At 38.7% G+C, this 27,591-nt stretch overlaps 1 protein-coding gene across 4 annotated transcripts; it reads left to right on the top strand.

Annotated features, from left to right (window-relative positions):
• Positions 1–166: 166 nt before the first annotated feature.
• znf574 (zinc finger protein 574) lies at positions 167–27,591 on the top strand. 4 transcript variants are annotated; one of them, XM_044117924.1, is made up of 10 exons: positions 167–337; positions 5,316–5,473; positions 10,630–11,821; positions 12,569–12,777; positions 13,319–13,498; positions 14,749–14,840; positions 17,905–17,999; positions 21,369–21,517; positions 22,489–22,776; positions 25,976–27,591. In XM_044117924.1, exons 1-10 carry the CDS (start codon positions 178–180, stop codon positions 26,573–26,575), a joined length of 3,123 nt encoding a protein of 1,040 aa, XP_043973859.1. In that variant the 5' UTR covers positions 167–177; the 3' UTR covers positions 26,576–27,591. The 4 variants fall into 4 exon arrangements, with proteins under 4 accessions (XP_043973859.1, XP_043973858.1, XP_043973861.1 ...); XM_044117923.1 differs by having other exon boundaries at positions 5,313–5,473; XM_044117926.1 differs by having other exon boundaries at positions 241–326.

Here is a 27,591-nt window from a genome sequence, read left to right as displayed (position 1 = left end):
AGCATATTTTGTGTTGCTATCTATGTGAACATTTTTCTGGATAGATAAATGAAAGATTAGTCCTGTGGATCATAAAGAACGTCTGCAAGTATTTTAAATATAAAAACAGCTAATTTTCTTAAAATTTTTTTTTTATCTATATCTTTGAATGAATCTACCACTACAGCATTGTCGTTGATGGTGGCGGGCTTTTGGACTACAAAATCCTTGCAGTTTGTAAAGTTGAATCCTATTGGTGGACAAAGAGACACATTCCGCCAATCAGGTCGAGCCTATCAAGAAGAAGAAAAAGCTGAAGTTGTTCTATTTCCTCCTCGACGACTAACGTATGTCTGCGGTGAGTTTTGTTACATTATTTTTACTTATTTTAAGCTGCTGTCGTTGTTTTTCGTAAAAAAATATCGCATTGTTACATTTACCTGTGATGACTGCATATGGAGGATTTCAACGGGGGGAGACAGCTAATGTTAACTTTTAGTCTGACGCCGCCATTATACCACCGAAGAAGCACATCCCGCCCTCCTTCTTGAGTCTTTTCTTCTTCTTCTCCTCGGTATCAGAAAGTAAGCAGCACTAGTACAAGTTGTTAAACGGGGCACCGACTCTGGCTAATGTGGCTTCGACCCTCGTAAAGAAGGCTAAAGCTGGCGGCAGAAGCTGCCTGCCACGCCGGGGACACGTTAGCCATGTTACAAAAAAGATGGCCATGTTAGCAGTGCTGCTCTGCTCATAGATAAAGCCATCGTCTTTAACGGCTGCTAGCCCAGTTTAGCCTACATTTGAACGGTCATATCAGCTGGCTGTTGCTGCTGATCGGACACCCAGGAACACGGAAACACGAGGGCTTGACATTATGCTAGCATTTATAAATCATTTATACTTGTAGAATGTACACAATTATTGTTTGACAGTTTTGCCCTCTTATCAGTCGGCAGCTGACACTAGCTAAGCAGTAAACACAGTGTTGGCTACCATTAGGTCATCCTTCACACTAATGTGACAAATCCCCTAGCTTAGAATTGATACCACGATGAGTCCATTAAGGCACAGTTCACATCTTATTTTTACCTTAAAGCTGCATAAAGACTCCCAACTGCATCCAATAGTATTCATAATACACCCATTTTATGGCCTCTTCATTGCTAACCTGTTACTTTTGAATCTATTACATGTTAGTGTTGACCTTCACCACGGTACACTGTTAATTTTATAGTAGAATATCAACAAGAATAAATAAAGACGCTTCGTAAAGTATAGGTAGTAGCTACAGGAACTATTATAAATTATATGCAAATAAATACAATAAATGTAAATTTTTACAATAAAACATGTTGCACTCAATAAATTATTATACTATTGAGAAGTTTAATTTATTTCAGTCATTCATTTCAAAAAGGAAACTCGTATTGTACAGAAACATAACCCACAGTGATTTTATTTCAATATTAGTCAGTTAATGCTTGAAATTCTCAGAAACTGACTATTACATTCAACTAGAGGTGGGTAGAGTACCCAAAAATTGTACTCAAGTAAGAATAGCACTACATATGAACACATTTTTACTCAAGGAAAATAAAAAGTAGCCATCCAAGAAGTTATTGAAATAAAACTACATTTTGTTTAAAATGCTACTAAAGCATTGAATAACTGATTATAACATCTGATTTCATATTTTAAAACAATGTCACCATAAACCCAAAAATATAAATGTAATGTACAAATTCTAGTATTTTAAAAACTAAAATGGAAAAAAATATACAAATAGTTACAAAAAATGCATTAAAGCAGAAAAAATTTATAAATAAACATTCTGCTAAATAAATGATTATTTCAGACAGACATTTCACCAACAAATAATAATAAAACTTTCATATTTCTAAGTGTAAATAAAATTCTTTATCGCCAAATATAAATACTCAAATACATACATCACTTGTTCGGTGACAGTCTGAAAAGGAGTATGATGAAGTTTAAACATTTGAAACAAATAACAGTAGGGAATATATATATATATATATATATATATATATATATATATATATATATATACATACAGTAGGGAATATATATATATATATATATATATATATATATATATATATATATATACAGTAGGGAATATATATATATAAGTTAGAATAGGGTAAGTTTAAATTTTTTTTATCCAGTGACTCAATTAACTGTCAGTGCAAGATGGTGTTACCAAAGGGAGATGCACTAAAATCTCCTGAGGGGAATTTCACCTGTAAGGGGCTTTAATGGTGGAAAATAACATGTAGATTTAAAAGTCAATAGAAAAACGGTGCTAGCTTCTGCAACCGAGGAACTTCCACTGTCCCATTGTTCCAAATGTCTTCTGGAAAAAGCTGTAATCTTTGGAGGATTTTTCCTCTCGTCTCGCCTTATTTCTCCACAAGACTTACGGTACTTGCATTGGATCGAAACCCTGTACATGGTGAGCTGTTTCTCTTTGTTCACCTGCAGCCCCCTGTCCACAAGGTTCTGCACTTTTTCAGGCCCAGCCTCTGCAGATTGGCGCAGCGTCTGCTGTCAAGCGGGCACTGTACCAGTCCGTCGTGGTGAAGAGAGAGCTGAGCCAAAAAGCGAAGCTCTCGATTTACCAATCAATCTACGTTCCCACCCTCATCTATAGCCACGAGCTTTGGGTCATGACCATACATGAGGTCGCGGATACAAATAGATGAATTTATTTATGGATGGATGGATGAATTTTTATGTAATTGTGCTCACTGTATAGACGAGACCGCGGATACAAGCGGCCGAAATGGGTTTTCTCCGCAGGGTGTCTGGGCTCTCCCTTAGCGACGGGGTGAGAAGCTCAGTCATCTGGGAGGGACTCAGAGTAGAGCCGCTGCTCCTTCACGTCGAGAGGGGCCAGTTGAGGTGGCTCGGGCATCTGGTCAGGATGCCTCCTGGACGCCTCACTGGTGAGGTGTTCCGGGCACGTCCCACCGGGAGGAGGCCCCGGGGAAGACCCAAGACACGCGGGAGGGACTATGTCTCTCGGCTGGCCTGGTTGGGATTCCTCCAGAGGAGCTGGAACATGTGGCTGGGGAAAGGGAAGTCTGGGCCTCCCTTCTGAAGCTGCTACCCCCGCAACCCGGATAAGCGGAAGAAGATGGATGGATAGAAAAACAGTGGAGAAGAGTAATATGCATTTGAAAATAGATCCCAAATGAAGCATAAAAAAAAGAAAAAAAAGTCTTTATTGAAGAATTTACTTGTTTATTTTTGTCCATTTTATTTTAAAATGTTCAATATATTTTTAAACTTATGTATTTGCTTCTTTATTCAGACTTAAGAGGCTTGTACACAGTAGATTGTAAACTGACCCCAGGAAGAATAGCAGATGCAGCATGCTGCTGATGCTAATGAGGATCTCAATGAACATAAACATAAACTTGCACTAGTACAGGATCAGATGTGTAATTGGAAATGTATCTAACAATATGATTGGAGTTAATTGGATTTGAAATGTATCTCAACCAAATTGGCTTCCAAATAATTGGGATAAGCTTCAGCTGTTTTTGTCTAATTATTATATTTGTTGTTAATTGGCACTTTACATACAGACCGAAATGGGTTAAATATGCTGCTGTTGAATTAGAATTTCTGTTTTTGTTTTTGCTTTTGATGATGTTTGTTGCTTTCTTTTTCCAATATATTGCCACTAAAAGACCACGGACATTACGAACTGATCCCTTTTAAAAAACCACTTTTTCTTACAGGTGTGACCGGCTAGTTCTGATTTTGTTTGCAGGGATTATAACTTTAACTTTATTTAAAATGATAAACATAGTCTATTAAATTAAAAATGGAAAAAGTTGCTTAATATGTAGCTTTGAATCCAATAGAAACTGAACAGGCATCTAATTTTTACTAAACCTAAAACAAAATGGATCAAGCAAAATGCTGTTTGTTGATGTGTTTCCAGACTGGAAATGATTTTTTTTGTTTAATGCATTTAATGGCTAGAGAAAAAAAATTACATTCTTCATTATCTGAGCTTCCGTTCAGAGCCAGTCAAGCAACAGTTATTGGATTTCCATGACTGGTGCATTAATGATCTCTTTGATAAGTGTATAAAAACAGAACAAGTTTTTTTTCTATTCAAACAAAAGTTTAAAATCTAAAATGCTGTGATAAACAGAATTATATTTCCTTTTTGACCTATCTGAGAAAGCTCATAAGAACCTTTAAAATCAGAAACATCTGACCCATAATTGTTCTTCCACAAGCCTAATAAAAATGACACTCTAAAATAATCACTATTTTTTTTTCCAACACGTTTTCCAATTCTATTTGTAAAAGTAGCAAACCATGGCGCTAAGTCATAGTGATAATGCAATGTTTGCAGATGTTTGTTCTTATGATTTTTCAGCAAACTTTGACTGTTAAAATCCCAATTCTACTCATTTCTCATATTTGAAAGCTTTTGAAATGAATTGAATGCAGCAAATGTAGTCACCAGTTATTTTCATGTACATTTCACTGTTAAAACCACAGCAAATGTTTAAACCTCAACACTTATTTTCAAAGATGTGCTTTTGCATTTGGAGCAAACTCTGGAGTAGATTTTACTGTCCAAAAAGATGAACTCTTGCTGAATTATTTAAATATCTTTCATCAGACTTTCCAACAAAATAATGATCACCAAATATCTGCTGTGTCTTCATATTTCTATATTAATGTTAGTAAATTAAAGAGCCTTTCCGATCTGAAGCTTTATTTAGCCGTATTTTATGCACAGTAAGGTTTGATTGGATAGAAAACACTGCAGAGATTGTGTTTTGATTGTTGCCCCTCTCAGCAGCAGCATGAGTCTGACTGCACCTCTGCTGAGACCAATTACGATACGTTTCTAATTGATGTTTAGGACAAATTTCGGCTCAGACCATGAAATGAAACAGACAGACCGAGAGAAAGAGAGAGAGAGAGGAAGTGTGTGAGGTCTCCACTTGAGCAGCGACCTGCATGGTGAAAATAACAATCAGCTCAGGCTCACTACACGATGAGTCATCTTGGCAACTTCACGAAATCTTTGCTCTTGCTCCCAGGCTTCCTCAAAGTTGCACACACTCCTTTTTATCAGGAGAGGGCAATGTTCACAACCGAACTTAAAATGCATTGCTGGAAGAATTTGTATAAGCTTCACGTAGAGATCTTTCTCAAATATTCAAAGCAAGGATTAGTTTTGTGAACTGTTGCAGCTTTTTTAAAAATATTTTCCATCTAAGCCAATTTTGTATTTCTACATTTCTTATGAAATGTTTATGATGTGTTTCCCCCAGCAGTCATGGAGACTACATCGGTGTACATGTGCTTCCCCTGCTACCAGGAGTTTAATACTCTAGAAGAAGTCCTTCAGCACCAGTTGACATGCACAGCTGAAGAGGATCAGTCCAGCTCATCTGGAGCTGCCCCTGCTGACGTTCCAGTGCTGCAGACACAGGTAAGTACTGGAACATGCAGCGCCAGGTTACTTTGATTCCAGTGTGTTGCTATGTGGGTTTTAACTTGGAAACCCAAGCAATAAAATATGTGTTTTAGATGTTTGTCATTAAATGATCCCGTAAGACCTCAGAATCATATTTAGAGACTGACATTGAGCTGACAAGTGAATCTGTAGTCATGAAATACAGTTTCCTGCTACCCATCATACTAATGGTGATCTTGGCGGGATCACTTAAGCACTTAACATTGAGATGTTTGTGGTTATTTACTGGCTCATTTTAAAGGGTCACCTCACATTATTATCTGATTTAGATGTACTTTGATATTATAATTTTGACCTCAGATTAACCAGTAGGGCTTTATGGATTGTGAGTAATGGGAAAATATGAGATTTATAATTGTATATTTTTATTTTTATGGTACAATTTTGATGCATTTTTACTGAAAAAGGTAGATGTTTCTAAACTGAAATGTAAAAAAAAACAAAACCCAAAAAACCAGTTGGATATTAAGTCAACTGCAGCATTGTGTTTTATGAGGTGGGAGCAGGGAATGGCGTCACATACATAGTGAGAGCGCTTTGGCTGTAGGACGAAAAACTGGGATTTACTGTTTAGGGTTTTAAGCACAAAGCAAACATCTCAACACTTCGGTATTTCACAGCACAATGTGTCACCGGTTTAATGAGCTTACTACAAAAAACTACAACCTATAAAACATACATGAAGTAAAATCATATTAGGTTATGTATATGTATGTGCATTTTCTGCGACTTCTGACCTCAGCTTGGAAAAGGTTTTGTCAAATTAGAAATTTGTAGGAACTTTGCAGCAAGCGTTGTTAATGCACACAATGTTATTCTGCTTCAAAAACACATCCATAGTAAGCCATTGTTAGTTAACTAGTCGGGTTTTCTGCCAAGGGAGCCAGCTTGCAGAGATGTTACGAGTAGCTAGTTAATTGTAGTATTAAAACACCATAACCTGAATTAGTGTGATGAGTTGTGCCTGGAATATTTTCCAGGAAACAGAATTGGTATTTTGGCAAATGAAGGAAAAGTGTAGGACTATGGAAGGCTGCTTTATGAGGAAAAGCATATCTCAAAAATAATTAGCCTAGTTTATAAAATACAACATAACTATTTCCCATAGAGGCAACAAATGTTTGGAAAAAAAGCTACACAATAGCATAAATTTAACATTTATAGATAACTAAATAAACAAACACTGCTAATAAGAAATTACCCGGAAGCTCAGTAAGGTTTATATGTTCTTTATCCTCTTCATTAGAGGCAAGCTGCAGTGACGAGACCTTTTGACCCATTATTTAAAAACTTTTCAATTACCCTTTGACAATCAATAGTAACTTAATATTATAGCTTTTTTTGTTGTTTGCTGGAACACCTAAAATGCACAAATATGTATTTATTAGTTTATTTATGCTCTTTTTGTGTCAAAACACCCACAAGTTTCATCCACTCCCATTCAGACAGCGGCCTCTGGATTCCCTCAGAGGGCTGTGTAGACATTAAAAGAGCACAATTCTGCTTTTCAACCAAGGTTACACAAAGCTTTTATATTAATGTTTACATATAATTATAATTAAAATTACTTGGTTTTGCTTTCTTACCAACATAACAACAGCATTACTCATTAGCACATTGTTTACTAAAGTAACGAGTCACTAATGAGACAAAGCTATGTATAACGCTGGAGGAGGAGTGATTATAAAGTTCATAAAAGGAAGCTATAAGATATTCATACATGTTGTTGGTAGAAATTGGTGTGCAAGAGTTTAATGTAAAAATAACAGGGCAGTTCCTCAAAGCATAAGTTAGAGAAGTATGAGTAAGTACTACTTCATTATTTAGCTTTTATTGACTTTACTGCAGATGAAAAAGGCTGCGCCAGGGGCAGAAGAGGAGAACATAATCAAAGATGGAGGCCAGATTGAGGTCCACGGTGGCACATTTACATGATATCCGCCGAGTTCAGATGAATCACCAGAATGTTCCCCATGATTCAGTTATAATGAACAGTCTGCTGCTTTAGAAATCTGGGATGATCCAGTTCTTCTGTGGGCGAGTCCACTGTCTGTGTCACTGTTTCTGGATTTATTCTACATCCTCTTGTTTTTTATTATGTTAATCTAAAATTTGACTACATTTACAATTGAGACTCATACAGATTTTGTTTTGCATGATGTGTTTATGTTTTTATTTTCTGTTGTGCTCCATTTACACAACCCTGTTGTAGAGTTTATTCAGTCAGAGCAACATTTCAGTGTTCTAAAATAAGGTTTCTTTTTTTGTGCTAAACCTGGACAGATTGAGCCGAGTGTTAGGACAAATGTGGCACTTTATTATTTTGCCTTTCCCCTGACAGCTTCAAAAAGCCCTCGGGGTTAAAAGCAGTTTCTGGCCCTCATTTAGCTTCAGGGCATGGCTGCCTGAGCTTGTGCCCGGACTTCCATCCTTTACAGTCTTAAACATGCGTCTATAAAACACTATGACACTTGTGACAGACAGATTGCGTCCTGAGTCGCCAGCAGGAAGAGGGGCATGAGAAATGCTCCAGTCAGTGCTGACGGATCATTCGTTGGCCTTCTCATGGATGAAGCAGCTGGAGAAACGCTATAAACCCTTCGTAGCTTATGGCTTCCTGGCACATGATTCGCCATAAGTAGGTTTATTGCGTGTCTACACTCTGCATTAGCTGTTGTAATTTCCGTTGCTGTAATGTGATGTTAATTTAAAATCTGGTTGTTAACTTGCAGAGCGTCAGCAGAGAAGCCTGTGCAGATCTCTCTGCAGAAAGTCAGAATTAGCTTTTAATTTAAATTTTTTCAGAATTAAACTGAATTGTTCCCCCAGTTCTTCCTTTATCTTTTTATTTTATTCTCAGATTAGGTTAATTTACTTTTTACTTATGTGATTGGAAGAAAAAAAAATCAGAGTGAAGCTCCTAATTTATGTTCCTACCCTCATCTACGGTCATAAGATCTGGGTAGATATGGAAAGAACAATATTCACAGGTATATTATTCACAAATAATATTTGTTTATAATAAAATATTATAATATTCACAAAATTATCATCCATTATTGTTTTAATGGTTCAATCATAATGATGATCTGCAGTCTTCGTGTGGATGTGACATAACTTTCTATGTAGCTTTGTTCAAAATCTGTAACATGCAAAACCCATTGCATGATGGGAAACTAACACAACATGGGTGGATGCATCATGCAGTTTGCTTAAGCAAGATAAGAAGAATCTGGTAAGACTTGAGCCTGTAGGAAGAGTACACCGTCCAACAGGACAGCAGCTCTAACACCACCTTAACATTTTAGGTGAAAGTGTACAATTGTTAAATTTTCAAAAATCCAGTTAAGAATTTCTTTCAGTGTGTAAATTTGCCGATTCAAGACGGGAAATTGGAGTTGTAATGGCAGTAAAATGAAAAACAAACACGTTACACTTCCTGTTACTTTAACTTAAAAACAAAAACCCCTCAAATTTTACTTTGCCTGTTCTTTGCAATTATGCACTACTTTGATTTGTCACATAGAATACCAGTAAATTTTAGTTATATGACAAAATGGAAAAAATAAGTATGACTAAAAAGTGATTTTCCAATATATATTTGTTTAATATTTTTTTATTTTGAGAACTGGTGACATGCATGCAACAATAGTGAGGCTCAAGGTTTGATGATATTGTTGCTGTCTAGTGGCGCAGCAGGTGGTTCTCAATTTGCATTTGCTTTTGCATTTTTTTCCACTCTGCTTCCTGTTTAATTACCTGCTTTGCAGTAATTAGGGACTCCAACTGCAGTTGTATTCACTTTACTTGAAGAGTTTCCCAGGCAACAACAGCATCACATCTCAGCTGAATTGATGCCCAAAAAGGTTTCTAAGCATTAAATGTTTTCAGAAGGCTTTAACCAGTCATGTTCTAAAGAAATAGTAGCGTTATTGCTAGTGTATTGTGGAAGTGTTGAGTACAAGTCATCGATAGAGGGTACAACATGCGACTCACTTCCTGTGTATTAGGAGTCAGAAGTCTTTTAGGAGTAAAATGCACATTAATTTTAAGATGTGATAACAATCAGGAGGCTTTTTGAAATGGCCTGACAACATGTGAAGGTGGCCTTTATGGCTCATACATCTGAATATTACTACAGACCATATATCATTAGTCTGTGACTCATGTTGAACTGGACTGATTGAAGCAGCTCCAGAATTTCTTCATACTCGACCTCGCTGTCGTTTCAGTTGTTATCCAAGTGGATGAAACCCTGTGGAGTGACCTCTTCAACATCAATGGCTCTTCTGAGTGTTGTCTCACAGAGTGAGGCTGTATGTGGGCTACCTGGATCTCTCAGAGAAACCTTGGTTGTAAATACATTCCCCAACAATGAATGGTCATTTCTCACTGATGTAAAGGGAACCTATTGTGCAAAATTCATATTTTTTCATCCGTTTGGGTTTTAAGTGCTTCTAAAAACAGTCCAAGAGCCGCTTTTTGGTCTCTGGAAAATAAACCTCTTGATTGATAAGGCACATTTGAGTGGCACTGCCCAGTTACCTAGCAACACAAGCTGAACTCCAGCATGTTTGGTCAGCTGGTTTTACCCTTCATGCACTATACAATGGCTGCTGAAAAAGACAAGTGATTAGTTGTTTGTTTACCATCCAGAAACCCCTTCCTGCATTTGTGTTGGTTGTGCAGGAGGCTCTACTTCTGCTTTTCAAGAATGTACGGTTGTATAATTGCGGATATGTTTTCAATCATTTTCACATATGAAAACGTTGAGTTGGGGGCGTGTTTATTATAGATCAGTTTATTTTGATTTAAAGGACCAAGACACCTTAAATAGATCATTCTGAGAAGAGCTCAAAATAGACAGAACTGACTAAAATCTCATTGTATAAGAATGATTTGTGCAAAATATGTAATGAACATGTTTTATATAGCCCAAAGACCTATCCTAATCTGTTAAAGGAAGCATCCTTTAAGAGAAATATGCTGTAAAGATGAACACTGCAGGATAGATTTAATTAACAGGAAAAAAAAGGCTAAATAAAATTAAAGAAATGAAGGTTGTGTGAAACATTGAAAAATTTTAAAATGGTCTGTCCTCTTTTTCACAGCAGCATGTAATAAACATCTCCAGGGCAGTGGTGGACCAACAGGGAGATGGCTCACAGGGCGATACCTCAGGGAGCGCCGTCCCTCAGGTCGAAGCCCAGTCGCTTCTTCCCTCTGTGCAGAGTATCAAGAAAGAACTGGAGGACATTTCAGACGCCGAAAGGCAAATAGCAGACCAGCCCCGAATCCTTTACCAGTGTGGGGATTGCGATAAACTTTTTAAGAGCCTCGAAGAGTGGCAGCAGCATCGTAAAGAAGGGACGTGTGAACAAGCTGGGTCCAAATCAGCACTGGACCCCAACGGTGAGCCGGAGGCCTCTGAGAGCCAGGCTGCAGCAGCTGGTCAAGACGATTCTTCTGCCCCACAGAGCGAAAGCAGCAACACCGTTCAACCAGAACCAGAGGAGAATACTGAAGATGGAAGTGAGACACAAGTTCCAGAGACGTCATCGTCTCAGACCCCAGAAGGTCTTGTTGCAGAGGTTTCTGCTTCGGACGATTCGTCTCCAAGGAGGAGAGGCATAACCAAGAAGCCGAAGCCGGAGCCAGTGTTGCTGTGTGTTGATTGTGGCTCATGTTTCGGTCTGGTGTCTGAGCTGGTGTCCCACCGTAAGACCCAGCACGGCTTCGAGGAGGCTCTGCACCGCTGCTCCGTGTGCGGAGAAAGTTTCCTGAACACCACGCTCTTCCTCTATCACCGCAAGCAGCACAGGCAGAAGGGCGAGGAGACGGTGGCGGTGGTCCCTGAAGTCACACCGGAGGTTTATACCCTAAACAACGGGAGCAGTGCGCAGGATGGCGTTTCTTCTTCCAGCACTGTGACACACACGTTTACACAGCCCGAGTTGTTCTTCTGCACCCACTGTGGGGAGAGCTTTGGAGATGATAAAGGCCTGGCGAAACATCGTAAGGAGAAGCACAGCCTCAGCGAGCCACTGCACACCTGTTCCCACTGCGGAGATGACTTCATGAACACGACTCAGTTCCTCTACCACCGACTGCAGCATCGTTTCACCTCAGGGAACGAGGAGACTCATGAGGTCGAAGTAAGTGACGAAACAGCCCCAGTCAGCAGTGAGGATGGTGCACAGAGCTCAAAGAGACTGCTGTCCCCCTCTGCTGGGGAATCTGGGTCTCCCGTTCCAAAGAGGGGCCGGCCTTCATTCAGGATCCTAAGTGCCAGTTCACTACAAGGTCAGTGGAAATCATTGCAGTTTGGCAAATGTAGTCATGCCTTTTTACTTTTATTTTATGTTTTAATGCAGCTTTCTAAGTTAATAGAAAGTGATTAGAGGTGCCAATTTAGACAATTTGTCTGTGACAATTTTCTTAATTGGCACCAATCTTGTTATGAGATCAGTGATCGATCGATACTTAGATGTGAATAGTCACCCCACTGTTGTCAACTCAGTGACGTTATTGCTATATTCAGTGACAAAATAAATTGGCATTGGCCAGTCAGGCTTTTAAAAGGTGGTTAATCGGCCAAAAAACTGCAATTGGTGCACCTCTACAAATGATAGATTATTTAAAAACATGTTTTGTGTGCAATGCGTTTGCATTCAAGTCTCCTTCTGCTGAGACAATACTTTGTGGAATCATCATTCGCCACAATGAAAACTGCCATTGTTTTGGGGGATCAGTCTCTGCTGGGTTTGGACTGCTAATGGCCGAGACGTTTGGCTGTTGCTTGCCTTGTCTGGATTTTATTTACAGCTATCAGAGACAGTCTGAATGCCAGTGCACTTTTTGGTTTTAATGTGAAAACCACAATATTCCTTTAATCTTGGCAGCTTTGTTGGCTCATCTCATAAAATCCCAATAAAATACATTGACATTTTTTAATGGCACATCCCAATTTTCTTACTAGTCTATAAATGCTTTACCATAATGGAAAAAATTATGTCATCCTGCTCAACACATTATGTCTTATATGATCAGGAACCAAAGCCTCCAAAGACGACTTGGAGGGCAGCAGTGCAGGCGACACGAACAACACAAACCAGCCTCCACCTGCCAAGCTGCTGCAAGACTGGGCCAGAACACCGCTGCCCCACGTGTGCCCCTACTGCGGCAAAACCTTCACCAGGCGCGTCTTCCTCCGCACCCACGTCTACAGCCACACCGGAGAGAAGCTCTTCACATGCAAGGTGCCAGTCAGAAAGCCTAATCAAAGTGTCCCTTTCCCTGAACCTGAGGGATGATTTGCTTTGATGTAAAGATCATTTAGGTCGCGCGGCTGACTTTGATGAGATGATGTAATACTTCTAAGTGTGGAGGATGACACAGTTTGAACTTCAGGCCTCATTAAATCTGACAGGTCCCCCTGTGTCTTTGAGCAACAGGAAATGTTTTAAAAATTAGATTTTGATTAAGCGTACATATATGCAGTCTGCCAGGTGTGGGAATCCGTGGATAAACTACAGATTTTACAACAGAAAAACAAAAGAAGAATTCCTCACGAGTTGTGAAGGCCTTTATGATGAGGATGAAAGGATTTCATCATTGCAAAAAAAAAAAAAACAAAGCATCACATTTTCAGTTGTTTTATAGTCAAAAACATCATTTGTAATTTGTCAAGAGAGCCTTTTCATTATTGCACCTGACTATACACTTGTCTTTGTTTCTCAGCAAGTAATTAGAACTCCTATAATCATGTATATCTGACTAATCCTCATTGTTGTTGTGAAGGTGTGCACAAAGTCATTCACCAATTCCCAGAGCCTGCTGCGCCACAGCATGAACCACACAGGCAACAAGCCCTTCTGCTGCGACGTTTGTGGGAAAAGCTTCTCGCAGGCAACCACCCTGAAAAGACATCACCTCATCCACTCGTCAACGGAGCCTCCACGCAAGAGAGGACGCAAACCAGTAAACGCTTTTACTTCTTTCTCCTCAAAACACCGGTTCTGAAATGTGAAGCTTACATTATAGGGCTCTGCAAAAGTAATTTATACTCAGAGTTTTTGTACATTTTGTCACCACAAACCAAAATGTGTTTTGTTAAGATTTTATGTGATAAACCAGAAAATGACAAATTATGATGGAGTATTAAAGCTATGTTAAGAAAATGAAAAAATATAATCCTAAAATAAACTTTTAATATTTTAATAATATGACTATAGTCTTAAAATATGATGACATTATTCACAAAATATTGAATTTATTCTTCTGTTATTATTAAATTGTCTGACTTTATCCTCATTATGTTGTCTTTATTCTACAACTTTATTCTAATATTATTTTTGACTTTATTCTTGTAATTGTTTTTTCTTTCGGATGGTCCTAATGATCCATCATAGCAAATAATTATGGAGGTGAATGAAATCGGAACCCTGTTTTTAAATTATTTTTCTTTCACAAACAAATGTCTGGAAAATGTGGCTTAAATTTGTGTCCTAGTCACTGAGTCAGTTCTTTGTAGAGTCACATTTCTCCTGCAGTTAGATCTGTGTGTCTAACAGTTTTACACATGTAGAGACCCAAAATAATCTTCTAATTAAATGAAGGGGACTCTATGAAGATCAGTTTTCAAATTTCATTTCTGATTTTTGATTGGATTAAGGGCAGGACTTTATACTATTATATGACAGTCTTGGCTGTGTGCTCAGAGTTCCTGTTTCACTCTCTTGTGGAGAACAGACCCCCACAGCATAGTGCTGCCACCATCCTGTTTCACTGTGGGACAGGTTCCTGTGAACTGAGCTGTGAATCTCTGCAGCTCCTCCAGAGTTACCATGAGCCTCTGGACTGTGAGATTTATTTACAGACAGATCAACTCTGTTTACTAATTACGTGACTTGCGAAGACAGTTATTTGTAGCAGATTATATTTTAGGGTATCAGAGAAAAGAAATTCAGTCCTCCATTTTTAAGTGATGACTTTAAAAAGATAGAAAACGACATGTCCTTTTCCTTCCAGTTTTCTATGAAACTTTTTTTTGGTCTGTCACATAAAATGCATAAAATTTTGTTGTAACATCTAAATATGTAGAAAAGTTGAAGGGGTATTCCACAGATGCATTAGCTTTCTAATAGGAGTGCCACTAAATCAATTTTTTACAATAACATGCTGGGAAATAGCTTTTTTATTGATCTGGACTATTGTGTCTGTCATCACAGGCGTGTAGCGTCGACAGTGACGGCTCTGCTCTCTTTGCCTGTCCAAACTGTCCCTCACACTTCAGCACTGAAGAACAACTCAACGACCACAGGTAATAACCCTCTCCTCCTCCTGTTGTTGTTATTATTATTATGTTTTTTGCACCGTATGTCTGCTGCCGACTACACAGTGTCATGTGGTTGTGGGTATTCAGTCATTTTCTGAACTCTGTTTGCATTTCAAATATAGAGCTAGGACAGGATTTAGATAACCTTGCCTCCTCTCAACAGGAACTGTGAGAACTGAGCTGTGTTCGAATGCTGTTCTAGACCTTTAAGCTGTGCAGCAGACATGCAGATGTCTGGGCTCCTTTGAGCCAGAGCCTGCATGTGATTGGCAGCTGGAGGCTCAGTAAATTAAGATGATAATGATAACAGGAAGATGGACCAGCCTGGTCATATCCTACGACGAGCGGCGAGAATATCAGCACTACAGTGTGTGTTTGTAATACAAATTTGGAAGAAAAGAAGCGATGACTTACATGTGCACTCAATTTTTTCTTGTTGATACAAATGCAGTGGAATTAAACATGTACCTTGGCTCTTAAATTACTAAATATAAATATGTGAAACGCCAGAAAACTTAAAAAATTGACAATCATTTCAAAAGACAGCAAAATCCCATTTTACACCAATATACAAGTCTGTAAAATCCTAAAAAAAAAAATTATCTGGACTTGATTCTGTTTACCCGATACTGTACGCCTTTTAAATAAATAACTTATTCCTTTTTATGGAGTCAGACCAAATTCTGTGTTTCATTTTCATTCATGCACACTTTCAGCAAAGAAGTTGCCTCGGTTATATTTGAAAGGCATTAAAAGCTGTTCGCCAAGAAAAATTGTTTTTTTCCCCCTTTTTTTTAAATTTTAAATCGTCTCTGGAATGATTTTGGCAGGACTGAGTTTTTTCAAACTGGCTGTACTCCATTGATCTGATTAGCTGAAACAAATCAACAGCAAAGGACAGATGGTTCATTTGGTTTCCTGTTTAATATTTTTTTATGGTTGCCCCTTTAAAAAAATGTTATCCAAGGACGACTGCCTTAATGGTTATCAACGAGAACGTTAATAACAGTTGTTCCTAAAGCTGGGGGCGAGACACATTAACACGGGTCTGCAGCTCATATTTTGAAAATTAACTTGGAAACAGGACTTGAGACCAGGCTGTCCCTAAATATGAAGTACATTAGCGATTCTAATGTAATAAAAAGAAAGTATGAATAGTTTTCAGAGCACTTTTTTCATGAATTCATATTATCTGTTAGTGTTGTTTACAGTTTCAGCATGCCCTTAATTAGTTGTTCTGCTGAATGTGCTATACTGCTGTGCATATAATGCTCTATCTTGTGAAAGACAGTAGCAATTTTACATTTTCAGTGTTGATTTTCATTCATTTCAAATCACTTGAATGATTGATTTAAAGGAAAAAAGTCACACAATCAAAGCCATGGTAGGTTTTCTGATGATTTTTACATAACGAACACCTGATAAGGTGGAGAGATGCCTTGTCAGAAATGGTTACACCTTCAGCGTTGCCTCTTCCTGTTATTTTTTCTGATTGTCTTTTTAACAGGCGACAGAAACCGTCTTGTTTCCAACACTCACCTTGCTTTTCACCTTTAGTACAACTTATGTCAACTTTTCTACCAACCTACTGTTGTATAAGTTAACGGGGAATAATTTGCGTGTACAGTTTTCTGTCAGGACATGGTTTCTAAAACGTAAACATCCACCTGCTTTTGTTCTGATGATAAACTCCTGGAACTGCAGCATTTTTTTTTTAATTTTTGGTCCTTCACAGCCCTAATGCGGCATTAGGTGAATACATCCCAACACTTTTCTCCTCCCCTCAGGCTATACTCGGTGTAACATTATGGAATGGATAAATATAGTCTTTCATGTCCTAACTGCGACTCCTCCCAGTTTACTGCTGTTCTTTTATCTTTAGCTGCTATACGCTTAGCTAATGCCTTCATTTGAACTGGAGTATGGCTAAGTACACACATGCTGATAATCCTCCCACGAGTGTAGCGAAAAGCAAACCATCACCTCTCTAGCTGGTTTTCACAGGTCTGTAATTTGGAAAGTCGGTCTTCAGAGTTTTTTTATATGTGAAGGTGCGATAATCTCGTGTTTTAATTACCTCAGAGGTTTAATTTCTGAGTTCCCACTCAGTCAGGAAAAATCTGGGATTTGATTGAAGTATTTTCCAGGCCATGTTTATAGAAACACTTGCAGCTGGAGATTTTACTCTCTCTATTTGTGACCCAAATGTTTTTCAAAGTACCTTCATCTTATTCGAATTAAACAGAGTGTGTCTGGGAATGTTGATTTTCAAGTCTTGTTGCGGGATATTGATTGGATTGAGACCTGGACTTTGACAGGGCCATTTTATCACAGCATTCCATTGTAGCTCTGGTTGTATGCTTAAGATCATTCTGCTGCCGGAAAACAACTTTCTCCAGAAAACCATCTATTTAAAATCATCTGTAGTTTGGAAATGCCGCCTTTAAAGTCTTTAAATAGGATAATTTCATATTTTGGCATTTTCAGTTTCCCATTATCTAAATCCAACCCATTCATCTGTTTTTTCCTTTTTTCCATTCATCCTCTCTTAATTTGTCCCTGTTAATCATGAGAGATATAAACTTCAAAGTTTAATAAAATATGTTTGTAATATTTATATTTTGTGATGACAGAAGTGATGATAAAAAAAAAACTTATCACATTCTTGTTTTTGGAATTGGAGAAACAGTCAACTGATCAGTCCTACCCTTTATTGATAACTCAAGCAGAAAGGGCTGCATTTTTTACGTTACTAAGTATTTTTTTAGCTGGAGATTCATCCTTTGCTACAAACCATCAAGTGTATACTAAAGTAATACTGTGTCACTGCATTCTAGGAAATAAAATGCATATTTTCCTATTCAAAAATGTATTATAATGCATAAAAAGGTTTAAGTGGCTAAATGAGAACTCTGTAGAATATGTCAGAGTATTTTATTTGATTAATGATCAGTATAATCAGTCGCTAAAATCATAGCCTTATTTGACATGTAACTTTCCTGTCCCAGAATGAATGGCAGTTTCATCATAACCCTGTGTGTCTGAACAGATTGCTTCACACAAGCCACCCGTTCCCTTGCCCTGAATGTGGAGAGCCGTTCAAACGCAGGAAGGACCTGGACCTTCACTCGCTCATACATCAAGGTGAGCTTAACAGGGCGCATGGAGGCAGAGCGAGTTTGAATGTTTTGTTTCTAAATCCAATCTGTGCTTACGTCTGCCTCTGTGTAACCTTGGTGTTTTTCGCCTTTGATTAGCGGTTGCATGCGGGAGTAAGAAGTTGACAGAATGTGACGAGCATAACAAGAAATCAAATGAAAGCCCATGGCTCACCGTAATGGAAATCAATCAGGGATGATGTTCTTATCAGTACAGCAAACACTGAATTACTATTGATTAATTCAAAGCACTTGATAAATGAACATGTCGGCTTGTGTAGGTGGTCTATTTTTTTTTTATTTCCACACATGCAGCCGCTCTGTATGCGTATTGTTCTTCTGATGCATGAGGTCACAGACTCTGAATTGATTTGTGTGCCACGAGGAACGGAGAAGCTGGGCGGAGGTAAATGAACTGGGTCAACATGTTGACACTTCATCTTAATCAGAGGGTGTTAGCGCTGCAACCTCATTAGTTAAGCTTGAGGAGTCAGCGTCCAGCAGAGGTCAGAGGGATGCGTCTCCTCCGAGAAAGATGATGGGAGAGATTGATCTATTGATCAGTGCAAGGCTTTAAGCTGAGATTGTCTTTATTAAAGGTTTAATTAGAGGGTCCCAGCAGGGAGCAGAGTGCATCTTGCTAATGGGATACACACCGCAGATGGTTAGCAGATTGCAAGATATTGGCATGATGGCCTTTGGACATGACGATGGGACCGTCAATGCCAGCAGTCCTCTGCCAGCTTTTCTATAGTGACCCACTGAGAGTTTGGTTTACTTTGCCAAAATGTATCTGGGACACCAGCTGTATAGAGACGAATCGATGAGCCTGAATGCTAAACTGACAAACAAGAAATGCAAGAAACTTTCACAAAGTGCCACTTAGTTTTCTTGCTTTGCAAGAATTCGGAAAAGGAAACCTTTTATAAGTAGATGTTTATGAACTTCGATAGAGTTTAAAACATCACCTACAAAGACTGAACCTGAAAGTATATAATATATATATGTGGGTAAATATTTGTTAAAAAGTAATTTTATGTGTTTGCTGCTCTTCCTTTTTTTTTTTTTTTTCAAAATCTCCCCTTATTGGTGTTCTGTTTGTTGTGTAATTATTTTTTTGTATAGAAGAAAGTTAAAAGTTCAGAAATAATTTTCTTACTCTAACCTTCTATAATGCTGAAAATTTCTCTCATGTTTTGAAATTGCTTAGTTTATTATAGTGTTTTTAAAGTAATAAAAATGATTAACCCAGTAAATTTTTATTTATGTATTGTGGTGGGATTTTTCTGTCATTTTTTTTTTAATATTAGAATCTTTTGCCAGAAAATCTTAATGTTTGGATTAGCAAAGTATTATATTGGTAGTCAAATTGATTACTGAAGTAAAGGTTTTATCATAAAATAAAAGCTTCGTCATTTAGCCAGTGCTTAAAGTAAAAATGCTGGGAGCCAAAAGCACATCTATTTAAAGTGTTTTACACACTTTTATGATTTTTTTTTTTTGCAACATTAACCGCACTAGCAGGCATCACAACCTTTTAAACATAAAAATAGCATAAAATTAGATAATAAAATAAAATGTTTTCTGTCCTGAAAGAAACAAAAAGAGTTCCTGTTATGTTAGTCAAGATTTTATGGATCCTAAAACATTTATGAAAACTGAAAACATTTATTTAAGTAATTTAAATCAAGGTTTCTGCAAAGTTTAAAATTGTTTCCGTTTCCTAAATCATATGTCGCTTGGTATTTGGTTGGATCAACTACCAGCTCCTTCATAATGGATAGAAATAAAGATTTAAGGATGTTTGGCTTGACTTCTAGTAGAAAAGTTACTATTTGAGGACGCCTGTATGAGGGGTATGAATACTTATGTAAGTGTCAGCCTGGACTTACAGGAGTGTGTGAAATAATCTGTGACCCAGCGTCTACATTAAAGGCAGTGAGCTGCATCAAACCAGCACAAGAAACAAATTGTTCAGAAGAGTCTCTGGACGATCTTAACAATGTAATCCATTAGTAGGTTATCTAGTCAGGACAGGAACCAATTTTTTCCACTTATTCGCTGACCAACCATTGTGACTTTGTTGACACGTTGTTGTTTGGTATTAATCCTGTCCTCACTGTGAATTTGGTGCCTTTTCTCTGCTGAGCTGCAGCCTTGTCTGGCCATGTTTCCACCTCATCTGCTTTGAATAAATTACCCAGACAAAACTTAGCAGGCTCACATCCACCTTACATAAACAAAGCACAACGGTTTTATAATTTGACACTTCAGGGATTTCAGTATCTGACTGAAACCTGTCAACAATTGTTATTAAGGATATGTTACAAAACTTGCATGACAGACCCAAAAAAACACCTAAAATTAACAACTACATAAAGTTAGTAAGTTGTGACACAAGTAAATTTTGATTGATTTCTTTATTTAGTGGAATTACTTTGTCTTAAATGTAGGTAACGATGATTGTGAAGATTATTAAGTAGATATAAACTTGTTTTCAGACACAAGGTCTAACAAAAATAACCAGCAACCAAACAGATGCACATATCTATATTGACCTAAAAATAAAATAACATAAAATGTCATAACAATATGATATTAAATTTACACTCCTGAAACTTGTGGAAATTTTGCATCGACTCTAGAAATGTTTGAGAGGCATTAGCACTTATTAACTGCCAGTAAACATGACGGATTCCTGATCAAACCAAATGACTTCAAATGACTTCCTGATGTTTATTGAAGTTATTAAACCACAGCTGAAAATAATGCCAAGTTATCAGTTTTCAAAGAAGGTATGAAATGTTTCTCTGCTTTTAGTTTCTACAGGATTTTAGACACAAACACACACAGATGTACTTATGAGCCTCACGGATTTTCATCAGGGATTTTTAATTTTTTAAGTTTCCAAAGGTGTCAATAAACCTTATAAAATCAAACCTTCTCTCTTTGTGTTGCAAATTGGTGGTAAAATTCAGGTTGTGCTGTTGAAGAGGAGCATTTGGTTTGATGTAGGTGGAAAAGAGACGTGACAGCAGGTTGGTTGTTGCTCTGCCATGAAGCTAATATCTAACTTTTTAGGACCGTTTAAAAAAAATGCCTGATAGACATGTGAAAGCGTCGCTAATTATACCTGGGATTTGTATTGTTAGCGTTTAATTAATATTTAGTGTGCATCAGTCGCCACGGCGTCCACAGAGACACGACAGAGTCATAACATCTGGATTCAACACATGTTTTGTTGTTTCATTCATTATGAATCCATTACAAGTGTGTGCTAACAGCCACATACTTATAGGAGGATCAGCTGTCCAGATGTTTGAACACAGTAAAACTGGACGCCGTTGTATTGCAGACAAGCAGCCGGTGACGTGTCCTCACTGCTCGTCGCAGTTCATCAACCAGTCGGTGCTGGACATCCACCTGCAGCGCTGTCCTTCATCAGAGGAGGAGAGGAACACGGGGCGTGGGCGAGGACAAGGCCGCGGACGCTCCACTGGACAGGTTGGAACATTTCAGGATTTCACGTATATTTACTCCTGTTTTGTCTGGAAAGAATAAAGAATACATAGTGATGTCCTCTAATATGCAGATAAATCCAGTTATTTATATCCATGGTAAAGTTGTATTTTAAAAAAAATTGGAATAAAAATTATTTTAATTTGACAGAGAATATTGTTTCTGATAGAAATAGAAAATGGTTGTGACAGATAAAGGTGCGACTCCTGGTGACTGATTACTTTAGTTGGCTTAAATTGGAAAAATCTGGAAAAATCTTTGTATTCCCAGATCTTTGTATTCCCTGTCCGTTTGTCTATTATATCTGGTATAAATATTTAAGAAAAGATTTTCTTTTCTCTTTTTAGTTTCCTCTTCCATCTAATAGAAATGCAAAACATTTATGTGATGCATCTTATTTATTAATCTGGAAACAAAAAGTCATGGATTGTTTGTTAGAAATTTTGATGCACTTAAAAACTATAAGCTACAAACTTCAGTTACATTTATTTTTACAACTATTGAGTAGATTGATTTATTAATTGTGTCTGCTTTTAAGCTGCTAATTTGTCATGTCATGAGACTATCATATAGCAATAGTCTTAAGTCAGAGGCCTCTTCTGATACACTGCAAGACTGACTGCTACTGGAGAGCCTTCTTGCCCAGAGTATGAGATATGGGTAACGACGACATTTAATTTCCTCTGAGATTAAGTACTTTTGAGTTATTTCGTCACTTCTCCTACTTAAATGTGTTCATGTTAGAAGTTGAATTGTTCCAAATGTTTCAAGAGATCATGCTGCTGCAATAAAATGTAACGTTAAGGCTTCTTACATGTCCCCTACCACGAGTGTCAACAGGATTATCTGCTGCATTTGAGCTGTAATGTACTTGTCCCGCAGTTTGACCACACACTGCGATGTTGTCTCCATCCCATCTATACTTTGTCCTCATTCTGTCTCCCTTCCTCCCACAGATTGAGTGTGACCTCTGCGGGCACCGCTGCATGACCCAAGAGGGCCTGGATCTCCATCGTTTATCCCACACAGGCCAGACGCCGCTCAAGTGCCCGGTGAGGCCGTGCCGCCGCAGATTTACCTCCAACAGCACCCTGGAGGAGCATGTGCTGGCCCACTTCCAAGGAACGCTGTCCAAGTCCAAATCCCGGCCGCGCTTCCGCTGCGACATTTGCCTCAAGGAGTTTGCCTACAATTCCACCTTCAGCGTTCACATGAGGACACATACTGATGAGAGGCCCTTCGAGGTGAGAACAGTGGCGGAGCTTGTGCACTCGCATAAAACGCCAGATTTGTCTTGGCTTTTAAAAGCAGATTTCGTCCTGCTTATGTGGGATGATTACACACAAACGGTGGTTGTGACCATTCCACAGCGCAGACATTCATGCAGTTTTGGGTCCTGAGGGTGATTCTTCTCCCTGTGTACCTGTGATTTATGACAGGGCTGACTTAGAGCCTGTCAGCTCCCCTCTGTGACTGATTCTATTCTGGGATCCTTTCCTTCTCTCTGATGCAGAGACGACGAAGCAGGACATCAGCTACAGACCCAACAAAACCTAAGCTTACAGAGTTACAGGACATCTATTAATCTTTCTGGCTTTGCTGTATGATTTGTGATATAAATTATTGATTAACGAGTTAATTTATTGTTGATCTTATTAATTGACTACGTGGACATTTTCCCAATAACCCGAGTTTTCTTTGATCAAGATGGCTCAGCCTGCTTCTATAACATAAATATGCTGAATTAAAAAAAAAAAAACAACTTTCAGTTTTAACATTTTGTTTCAACTGTATTAAATATTGGATGAATAAAAAAGAAAAGTGTAGTTTTCTCACATTATTAAACTTGAACAGGATCGTTTCAAGTTCCATCCATCCATCCATTTTCTGTTCACCCTTGTCCCTAATGGGGTCGGGAGGGTTGCTGGTGCCTCTCCAGCTACGTTCTGGGCGAGAGGCGGGTTCACCCTGGACAGGTCGCCAGTCTGTCGCAGGGCAACACAGAGACATACAGGACAAACAACCATTCACACACACACACACACACACCTAGGCAGAATTTAGAGAGACCAATTAACCTGACAGTCATGTTTTTGGACTGTGGGAGGAAGCCGGAGAACCCGGAGAGAACCCACCATACACAGGGAGAACATGCAAACTCCATGCAGAAAGACCCCGGGCCGGGAATCGAACCCAGGACCTTCTTGCTGCAAGGCAACAGCTCTACCAACTGCACTGTGCAGCTCATTTCAAGTTGCTGAACAAAAAAATAAAAGATGAAAATGAGTAAAAAAATTCATTCCATGAAGTGAATTAACTCACAGAAGACAACAAAATTAATGTAGATTATTGGCATTATGTCTTTTTCCAACATAATGTTTCTCCATTTTTCTGTCATCACATCCACTCCTTCGTAGCACATCAGTGATTTCCTTTTGAGAAGTTGACGTTGCTCGGCTGTATGAGCAACATTAAGTTGAAACTTAAGGAGGTTGTCAAGTGTTTATATTTCAAAACAGAACCGCCTGAAGTGCATTTTGCATCCCAGATGTACGTATCAGCTTTATATTTGCATGGAAACCAACAGAGCAATCAGAGAAGTAGAATATGAAGAACTATGTCTCAAAGATATTTGCAGTGCCAATCCGTCAGAGGCTGCGGTTTCAATTTGAGCTTCCCCAGTGGGAATGTAAGCAAAGCAGAATGTCTGTCTTTTGTTGTGCCTCAGGTTTAATCAGGCGTTTAGCTGTGGCTCATTGTGTTCGTTCAGGTGGAAGCGTGCAGGGAGGAAATCGCAGTGTGCCAGACAAAGGTGCAACAGCTGATTACTGACGGGATTACTTTAGTTAACTTAAATTTGAACCTTTTCTAACCAAGTGAGTTCCTACTCAGGCTGGAAAAGTCTGGGAAAACATTTGTCTTTCCAGACTACATTTTCTGTCCTTTTGTTTAAAACTTTTAGCTATTTGTCTAACTTTAGTGTTTGGACCCACACAGATTTCTTCTCTTTTTGTTTTGTTGATGCTCCAACAAGTTAAATTTTTGTCCCAAAAAATATGAACTCAGTTTTGAAAATGGTAATTCTGGTTTTACATAATGAAGCTCTCCAAACCAATTCGACCCTATGTGGAAAAAGTAATTAGCTTGTCAGCAGCAGCTGCCATCAAGCATTTATGACGGCTGACAATGAATCTTTTGCATTGTTGGGGAGAAATTGGCAGAATCGTCTCATATTTTTTACCCACACTGTAAGATGTTCAGGCACCAACAACCTGGAGATGCGTTTAAAGTAAGACCACTGCGCTACATTTGGATTAAAATTCAGACTTTGACTGGACCACTCAAATATCTTCATTTTGTTTTCGTTTGAGCCGTTCAGAAGTGAACTTTCTGTCATGCTTATGAAAAGCTCACTGCCATAACGTCACTAACTTATGGCTTGTGGATTTTTTATTTTGTTTTTGTAAAAAAGCACAATTTCTGGTTCAGTTAATTGCAGGAACTTTTCCATGTCCAAAGGAAGCGAAACAACCCAGACTTTTAGTGTGAGGTAGTTTAATGCCAGATGTAGCGGGATTCACATATTCTAAAAACTAATTTTCATCTCATCACTTCACATCATTTTTTCCAAAAGAAGATCATCTAATTGTTACTTGTCAAATATGAATTCAGACTGTTATCTTCTCTTTTATCCAGCTATGGTTTTAGTTTTGGAGAACATTTTTCCATGTTCCTCTGTTTCCTGTTAGAGTCATAAACTCTGATCTTAGCTGAGGCTGGTGAAGACTGCAGGCCTTCAGTTGTTCTTCTTGGCTCTTTATTGACCTCCTAACTGAGTCATTATCTGCTTTTGGTGTAACTTCGATATTCTGAAACACTTCTGGGACATTTGGCTGACATTTGTTCACTGTTTCTCCATTTCTGGAAAATGTTTCTCACTGTACTGCAGTCTCGGGGGCCTCAACTAACTCTCTCACTCTGTGGTTACCTAGCAACTCACTGTCTCTATGGTTACCTAGCAACAACATGTTGCAGTTTGTGCCTTAAAGCTCCTTAAAAATAAAAAAAACTGGCAAGGAGTGAAAGGGAAAACTGTAGATAACACAGGAAAGGTCACATCACCAGATTGGTAATATTTCAGATATTTTAAACAAACAATTAAAATATTTATTAATTGTTATTGATATTGACTGATATGAAACCTTTATATTGTTATGTTTTTCAGCCATATTGTCCAGACCATTAGACAGAAAATGATGAATCTTGTTTGGTCTCGACTTCACAAACTAATTTTCTTCAAAATTAAAAAAAATAATTTCAGTTTTATGGCCAAATTTAAACCTATTTATTGATAGATGATTGATGAAGTGAATTATTTTTTTTCTTTTTCCCCGTCCTCTTTGCATTTCCGCTGACCGGTCCTCCTCTCCATCTTTCCTCCAGTGCTCCACCTGTGGGAAGCGTTTCCGCCAGCTGCCCCACCTCCAGGATCATGAGCGGATCCACTCGGGCCTGCGGCCTTTCTGCTGCTGGATCTGCGGCAAGAGCTTCAGCGTGGCGGCCCGTCTCACCGAGCACGCCCGCACCCACAGCGGCGAGAAGCCGTACCCGTGTCCCCACTGCCCCGCCGCCTTCCGCTCTCGCCCCAACCTCGACAAGCACCTGCGCCAACATGGAGACCTGCCCCCGGAAGCGGCCGAGCAGGTGGTGCAGGCCGCCGAGGTCGCCCACGTTCAGAAGGTGCTGGAAGGGGCCAAGGCGCTGTCGTCGCTGGCGACCACCACGGACCTGGAGTCGGGCACCGTGCAGACCATATACGTGCTGCAGGAGAGCGACGATGGCACCGAGACGGTGATGATCCCGTCGGATTCGCTCAGCGGGATCGAGGGAACCTCGCAGGTGGTCATCCTGCCCTCGTCGGTGCTGGGAGGCCAGACTATCACGGTTCCCACCATCGCCATGGAGGAGAGTGAGATCACCATGGTGGAAACGGGTCAGTCGCCCCAACATGCCATCGAGTTCATTGTGGAGGAGACCGTGTGAAACCAGAAAAGAGTTTAAAGATGAGAAAGTGTTTGGGATTCTTGATTCACTTTGGACGTTTTTTTTTTTTGGCAACCTTGGTGAAGAAGTCTTAAAAGCATTAAAAGAATTATTACAGCAGCAAAATCGCACAATAAAAAGCCCTTTAAAGCTTCCTGAAAGTGCTCTTTTGCCGATAGGACAGCACTTGACATAATTAATTAGCAAGAAGCTAACACACAAAGAAAATCCTGTCTGCAGAGTTTTTAATTGTATTTAGATCCATGAGCTGAGATGACCAGGACTGAATGTTCATTTTGTGTCTTCAGAGACATTTCTGTGTTGATTTTTATGTTCAAAAACTCTGTCATGCTTCCTTACAAGGTTCCTGTTCAGACTTGGTGTGTTTTTTTTCTCTCAAACTCATCTTTCATTTCACACCAAACCCACCTGGAGTGTTGGAGAAACACTCAATCTTATCCTCATCGAACACACAGAGTTAGGAGAAGTCGCTACATATTTGAGCTTGTTTATGTTTGTGATTGTAGGAGACAAAAGTTTCCCCCAAGTATCACTCATAAAAAAATATTGACATGTAGAAACAAAGCTCAAGATGCCTCTTCGCTGCAGTTTTATATTGTGAGTGTACCGGCCTGAGCAAGAACTCAAAAAAGTACAAATAATAATAAAAAAAACTTTGATAAAAACTGACGCATGTTTGTAAGAATACAATTTTTGCTGCCTACAAAATAAATGCACTCAAATTAAAATTTCAGTGAGATTTTGCTACTGCAGTAAGAAGATAATTTATTTAGAGACTCGTCTTCACCAGAGGTGCAGAAAAACATGTCCTTTGTATAAAAACAATTTCTGTAACAATGTGTAACTCATGGGGTGAAGACTGATCTGTTCAGGGGATTAATTTATAGTCATTTAAAGGGATTTTAAAAATAGTGAAAATGGCTTTATGATTCTAAACTAATATGTTTGTGCAGCCTGTTTTCCTCTTTCCTAAAAATAAAAAGCTCTGGCTTCTA

Source organism: Gambusia affinis, linkage group LG05 (genome assembly GCF_019740435.1).
Source record: "Gambusia affinis linkage group LG05, SWU_Gaff_1.0, whole genome shotgun sequence".
NCBI lineage: Eukaryota > Metazoa > Chordata > Actinopteri > Cyprinodontiformes > Poeciliidae > Gambusia > Gambusia affinis.
This window is presented reverse-complemented; position numbering and strand designations above follow the sequence as displayed.

What these genes read in the sequence shown, in the direction of transcription:
- znf574 (XM_044117923.1), top strand. Translation starts at nt 178, where the DNA reads ATGGTGGCGGGCTTTTGGACTACAAAATCCTTGCAGTTTGTAAAGTTG. An exon ending in TTCCAGTGCTGCAGACACAG is followed by an intron (nt 5,474 to 10,629) that starts GTAAGTACTGGA and finishes TCTTTTTCACAG; the next exon opens with CAGCATGTAATAAACATCTC. An exon ending in GCGGACGCTCCACTGGACAG is followed by an intron (nt 21,518 to 22,488) that starts GTTGGAACATTT and finishes TTCCTCCCACAG; the next exon opens with ATTGAGTGTGACCTCTGCGG.